This window comes from Eptesicus fuscus, chromosome 10, assembly GCF_027574615.1.
Source record: "Eptesicus fuscus isolate TK198812 chromosome 10, DD_ASM_mEF_20220401, whole genome shotgun sequence".
Lineage (NCBI taxonomy): Eukaryota > Metazoa > Chordata > Mammalia > Chiroptera > Vespertilionidae > Eptesicus > Eptesicus fuscus.
Genome location: NC_072482.1, coordinates 9,069,169 through 9,076,164, shown reverse-complemented (window position 1 = coordinate 9,076,164; position 6,996 = coordinate 9,069,169). Strand labels below are relative to the sequence as shown.

The 6,996-nt window shown below is 49.5% G+C and overlaps 1 protein-coding gene across 1 annotated transcript in view; it reads right to left on the bottom strand.

The window, feature by feature from the left end:
• Window positions 1-273: 273 nt before the first annotated feature.
• The window catches only part of DNAH8 (dynein axonemal heavy chain 8), a 265,691-nt gene continuing 258,968 nt past the window's right edge, over window positions 274-6,996 (bottom strand). The window contains exons 91-92 of the mRNA XM_028161183.2: window positions 4,100-4,221; window positions 274-689 (exon numbers count right to left, since the gene is read on the bottom strand). Of these exons, the coding sequence (XP_028016984.2) occupies window positions 402-689; window positions 4,100-4,221 (410 nt within the window). The 3' untranslated portion in view covers window positions 274-401. The remainder of the gene's footprint in view (window positions 690-4,099; window positions 4,222-6,996) is intronic.

Genomic DNA, 6,996 nt, shown 5'->3' with positions numbered 1-6,996 from the left:
CACCGACAGAAGGCCAAGCTCAAACGAAAATCATGGACATGGGTAGATTTTATTGAAGGGAAAGTGGAATTTATTAGAAAGAAGAGTTTGCATCTACTAGACTCCTTTTAGGATGCAACAAATGAATACGTTTAGATTTTTAAAATTCAAACCTTCCAGAGTGTTCTAAAAGGTAATTATGATGGGATATGGTTGCCTGAAATAAAAAGCATGACTGTAGAATTATCCCTTGGAATGTTGATATGGGGAAAAACACACACATACATCAGCGGGTAGAGAACATCGACTTTTTAATTTAGAAAGACAAGCAAGCAGTGAGCCGGGGGAGGAGACACGTTTCTGACTCTCGGTGGCAGCGGCCCTCGGCGAGGCTGCTGTGCGCTCAGCGAGCGGGAATGAACTTACTTGACGTCACACAAGAGGGCCACGCCCCTCAGGATCCAGTGATCTGGGGACAGCACGGTCCGCAGGTACACCACGGTGATGAAGGTCAGGTCGGTGCGCCGCGGCTTCTTGTAGATGGGGCACACGTACAGCTTGGGGTCCTTGGGCGCCGTGGAGTTGATGGCGAAGATGTGCAGCACGGGCAGCTGCGTGAAGAGCACCTTGGGCGTGGACTCCGTGAGCTTCCCGTTGCGTCTGTCCCAGGCCGCGCCGTCCATGTACAGCCCATAGATGTACACTCCTTCCTGGAAGAGCCAGGCAGAGGGCGATGGGGAGAATAGAAATCAGGCGCGGTGAGTGGGCACCCATTACTGTAGCGAAGGCTGTCCGTTTGGCAAGAGGACACACCCCAATCTTAAGGAGCGCCCCAAAGAAGAGAGACCCCGCTGGGCACACCACATAGTGGGGTAGGAGCCCCGTTCCCTGCAGCCGACCTCGAGGCCACGAGCCCTGCAGAAATGTTCCTGCTCTCGGTGGGTTGGGTGTCAGGTGGCCTGCCTGCGACAACAGACTTAGCCGGCACCGAATCAGCTCTGCAGGAGCCTGACAGTCTCTCGGAGGCCCCATCCGGGCCCCATCTGAGTCCCCCAGAGGCCAGGTCTGAGCTGGTGTAGGGGTGGGGTGGGAACAGGGAACAGGACTTGGAGCTAGGCACCATGTGGGACCTCCACCTGCACCAGCCAAGCCAACCGATGGCTCCACTGTCATCTCAGGCCCAGGAGGAAGCGAGGTCTGTGCCACCAGGCCCTGCAGCAGGGCAGTCAGACCTCCCTCTCTGCCCAGGCTGGGAGGTGGACAAGACGGGGTGTGAGGGGCAGGGCGGGCACGGTTGGTTCACCACTGGCTGGCCATCACCTCAAGTCTCTCTTTCACACAGTAGGACCTGCCCTTGAAGTTCCACCATTGAATCGGGAGACAAGACACACAGAGTTTAACACCAACACCCGCACACACGTGTGAAAGGGCTGCCTAGTGCACAGTGCGAGGCCCAGTGCGGTGAAAGGCACTGTGGGCCGAGTGCTCAGGGTCTTTGTGGGGAGTGTATCCTTGAAGGGGGGCTGCATGAGGGAAGATGGAGGAGAGAGGCTGGGCGTCCCGGGCAGGAGCAATGCTGCAGGGAGGTTGGGAGGGTGGGCAGCCCTTTGCGATGCAAAGTCCATGTTGCATCATTTGATTCGGCAGCAGGTCCAGGGGTGATACAATAAGTCAGCGCCCGAGCAGGGAGGATCTGGACACCAAGCTGAAGGGTTTGAACTTGACCTTGTAGGCCAAGGGAGCCACAGAACACATATCCAGCAAGACAAGCCAAGAGAGGCTACAGGGAATCACAGGAGACTCCAATGATCACATCAGCTTATAAAGTGTATTTATGTGGAAGATGGTGACCCTTTTTCCATTTCCAGCGAGGACCGGGTGCGGGGGAGTAAGTATAATGATAATAAAGCCAGCGAGATAATTGCAGAGTGTTTCCTAACAGGACGAGGGCCGCCTTTTTCTAATCTAAAACTGAGGTACTTGGTTTGACAGGGGCAAGCCCAGGGGATCAGAACATCATTAGCTGCTGGATGATGGTTGCTGCGCGAACAACAGCTACTTAGGGACCATCGGACAGCAAACTGCATCCTTCAAGGCTGTCGACCATCTCAGAACCTTACAAAGCCGTAGTTAAAAGGTGCAGTGGATTGAACAGTGTCACCCCAAAATTCATGTCCACCCAGACCCTTAGAACGTGACTATTCGGAAATAGGTTCTTTGCAGATGTAACTAGTTAAGATCATTCGGGTTGGAAGAGGCAAGTTCCTTATGGCTGGAGTTCCTCCAAGAAGAGGAGAGAAACACGGCGATACACACAGGGAGAAGGCCACTGACAGTGGAGGCGGAGAGTCGGGTGATGCAGCTACAGGTCAGGGAAGCCAAGGATGGTGGAACCCCCCTAAGCTAGTGAGAGAGGTGAGGTGGGGGTGGGGGAGGGTGGATTCTCCTCCACAGCCTTCATAAGAAAGCAACCCTGCCAACTCCTTAGCTTCAGGCTCCTGGCCCCCTGGGCTGTGAGAGAATAAATTTCTATTGTTCTAAGTCCCCCCACTCCCTGTTGGTGGTACTTCGTTACCACAACCCTAGGTAACTCATGCAGATCTGGGTACCCGGAAATGGGGTGCTGCTGACCAGATATCTAACAACGTGGACTTCGCATCGCATAACGGGAAGAAGCTGGGAGAGCTCTGAGGCCCATGACAGGACAAGCGTGTTGCTGCTGGACATACAGAGACTCTAGGTGCTCTGCTGAGACCTCAGGCAGGAGTAAAGACCACACTCCTGGGAGCTAGAGGGAAGGAGGTCCTTGTTACAAAGGGGCCGTAGGGGCCAGGACTGGGAAGTCTTGTGGTCCATGCCCTCACTGGACAGTTGAGGGAATGAAAGTCAGAGAAAGAGAAAAGGGGATGAAGATTTACTGAGTGTCTCTGTGGGGTCTGGCACCAAGCCTAAAGGATCCCACTAAACTCTCACAACCACCTGCATGTTGGTGTACCCTCCTCATTTTGCAGTGGGACAAGTTGAGGTTCAAAAAGTTAAAGAACGTGTCTGGGTTCAGAAAGCAGGTAAGTGTCCAGGGAAGATTCCTTCGGGAATTAATCCAGTCGTTAACTAACAGGAAAGAAGCAAAGGGAAGGCCCAGTATCATAGTCATCTGTGCAGCCTTGCCAGGAAGCTGCGGTCTAACACTCCCCAGGGAGCCACTGGACTGGGCAGAGGAGGAATAGACGCGTGCCCAGTAAAGTCTGGGTGACATAGGGAAGGTACTAGCCTGTCAATCACACCTGGGAACAGTTCATTGGCCAGAATAGGTGTGGCCATGGCAAGCATGGGAATATTTGAGATACTTAAGCTCCTAAACAGAGGAGTTTGGCTCTTGCCTCTTGATTCAAGATGCCGGCCTGTGGGACTCTCACGCTCTTGTATTCACCCACATGGCCATGTGGACTACAAACACAATGGACTAATGGGCTACAACCAGCCTAATGCTAAACCGGACCCGATTCCACCATGGAAAGGAAACTTTGGGTGCTGGCTTCTAGCTCTGCTGAATCCTCAGTTGCACAAGTTCCAGGACTAGATTCAGGGAAACGGGACTTTGGAAACCCAAGGATGTAATTCCATGCAAATAAAGCTTTCTACCACATCCCATCCTCCTGTGGGGGCCTCCAGAAATGCTTATTCCAGTGGTACCCTAAGAACCCCACTCCCACTAGCAACAGAGAAAGACCATCCATGCATTTCTCCAATAACACAGACAGTGGCTCCCAAGGGTGTCTGCTCACCCCGAGCCCCTCCCTGTGCCCCACCCGGGGTCCTGCAGGTGGAACTGGCCCAGCACTCAGGCCTGCCGGTCCTGTTAGTCTCTACTAGGGCCCTGACACTCGCCCGTCCCCCAAGCAGCCACAGCAGTAACTGGAGACCCCTTCCTTGCAAACACAGTGTAACCTGTAATTACAAAGAAATGGGTTCCCAGTATCTTGTTCTGGTTGCAAAGGAGGAAAAACCCTGGCTGCAAAGCCAGTGGACTTGACTGAGGCGTGCACAGGTCGGCTTTAGGCAGAACTTGAACTTCCACCTCAGCTCTGTCACTGTCCCTGTCATTGCCCGGGGCGCCTACCGCAGGGGGTGTCACAATCTCCTCCTTGGTCTGCCGCAGAACTTCATTGTGGATGGTCACCGAGTCCAGGGCCCAGCCTTTGTGGGCGCGGGTCACTTCTTGCCTCATGGCTGTCAGGAAGCCTTAAGAAAAAGAAAAAGAATTTTGACGGCTCGTGCAGCCCACTTTAGGATCAAAGGGAGCAGAGCTAATTGCTATTTGCTTATCAGTCTTGAAAGACTGCCCATCCAAGAGGAGTTGAGATCAAACCTCCGGGGACATTTCTTTTAGTGTTTTGTTTCTATGGGGACCTGCTATGAGCTCAATATTTCCCGTGAGCTCACAGCAGAACAGCTTCCTCTCTGCCTCAGACAAGAGTCCTGGTTTGAAATTCTCCTGAGATTCCAGCCACTCAAGTCCTATAAGGATGGTAACCCGGTCCCAGCTCGTAGCCTCTATTTGAAGATACAATATCTAGGAATTAAGACTGGAATGCTAAAATATTTTGAGAACAGCATTCCAATTAAAACTTGAATCAAACCATTATCGAGCTTCTATTTGCTATAATGGAACAATTTCATTTATTCATAATGCCAAAATAGAAAATCCAACTTTCAATTTGATCAAACAAAGCAATCACGCTGGAGGAAAGCTGCATGCTTTAATATGCATAATACAGTTATTTTAAGACAATACATGGTTCTGCATATTGTGGCCTTTCTTTAAACTTAATATTTGCAAACTATGCCATCCAAATCAGTGAGAGAAGCTCTTCTTGGAGAGTAGCATTTGGTGTTAGCAACTATACCCTAAACTGCAAAATGGACTTCAGAATCTTAGGAGAATTTACCTGTGACTTACATATCACACTTAGGCCTCCAGGTTAATACTGACCATCACGCTATGCCAAGTTGCAGGCATAGGCACAGAGCTAACATCCCTTGGAGTCGGAAACAAAGCATAGGCCCCTAGCCTGGCTTAGAGAGAGGTCAAGTTTTCCCGTTGCCAAGCTCTTCCCTGGTTACTAAACTTGGGGAGGTGCTCATTCACTTGTTAACTCTCTGGGGAGTGGCCACCATGTGTACCAGGCACTGCTCCAAGTGGGATGACTACAAAGAGGAAGAGCCACCCACGGACCCAGCATTCCAGGAGCTCAGTCTGGAGGGAGGCAGGAGTTATAACCCAATGTCGCTGTGAGCAAAGAGGCGAACAAAGCGAACCACACGAGAACTGAGAAGATGAAACTGAAGGTGACGCTGGAGAGATACACAGCAGTTTCCAGATGGGACAGTTCCCGTTGGAGGAACAGTGTGTGCGAAGGCGTGGAGGTCTAGGCTAAAGGTGAAGCAATAATGCAGATAAGGTCAGAACAAAGGTAGAGGAGGGGTTTTCAGGGTGAGAGTTTGGACTTGATTTTGTGGATGGTGGGAAGCCACTCAATATTTAAAGCAGGCAAATGATCTGGTTGTATTTGCATCGTATGTTGATCAGAGTGCTCACTAAAACAGGATCTGGGGCTTCAGGAGAGTCCTTGTGTTAATCCCGAAAAACATTAGTTTGTCAATCCATGAGTGACTGATTCTTCTAAAGCTATAGTTTCAGGAAACCACAGGTGCCTAATAGAAAGGGTGACTTTATGACACGAGAAATTAACTCCAAAGGCGGGAAAAATGGCGAAGTTTGCCTGGCAGCAACTTCTTACTCTACACGTGGGGTCATTTGAGGCGATTTGATCAGCATGCGATTGTGTGGATTTCCATTTTAAATACCAGAGATCCCACGCTTCAGTAGTGAAACAAACATTTGCGTGTTTGCCAGTCAGTGCACATATGACCACAATATTAATGTCCAATTCTTCCTTAATGCCATTTTCATCATTCAACGTGAACCATGCACCCATGTGCTGTATTAGACACTGTGTATCTGAGCAGAGTACTGGGAATTCAATTGACCTGATTTCGTGACATTTTACAATTCATGGCTGACCTATGAGTGTACAAGGTCATAATGCACAAGACGTGAATCCCGGTCTTAACCATCCGTCTGCACAAATTTAATAATTGAATTTTCCTATGACATTTTAAGTTCCAACTAAATTGCGAATTTAGCCTCCCTCCATATGGGCCTCAGGACAATGCCACAGGTGCCAGGTGAGGAAGGAGCAGGATTCTCTCTTCTGTGACAAAGACTTCCTCCCATCGTTGTCACAGACAAACTCCAGCACAGTTAAGGAGAGGCCCTCTCACCTCCCCCTCCCCCTTCCCCCCCTGCTGACTTCAGTGAAGAGCCTTCTGATGCTCAGGAAGCCCCTTCATCTGCCAGTGCGGTGCGAGGAATCTAGAATACACGTTACCTGGAGCTACTAGAAAGGAAAGTGTTAAAAGACATGTGTCTGAGGCCCCAGAGCCAGGGAGAAGAGGCTGTTCCAGGGCTGGGCCCACTCAGAGAACACGGAGATTTTTTTTTTCAATTCTTGATAGTTTTCATTTGGCTTCTTTAAAAAAATGATCTTGTAGAATTCAAACCATAATGAATCCACTGAATAGTTCATTATTGAATTTAAAAAATGACTTTCTTGTAGACTTCTATCAAGTCTAATGGAGGCAAAATCGATGTTGTCTGAAACCTGAAAAGACCATTGATATATTTTCTAAAATAAAAGCTTGAAAAGCAGTACTTTTATCTTGGCACCAATGTAGTTTTAATAATTCCAAACCAAATTTCAATCACCAGTGGTAGAGAGGGATTCATACATTCATATGTCTGACTCTGAAGTGAGAAAGAAAAAGTTGGGGGAACTCTTCAATTACAATAATGTTCTATTCTACCTGAGAGGTAGCCACCCGCATGAAAAGGGGTGATTTGATATTCAAATGTGGGAGTCACATGTGGTCTGAGCGAGCTGCTTTACAGAAATG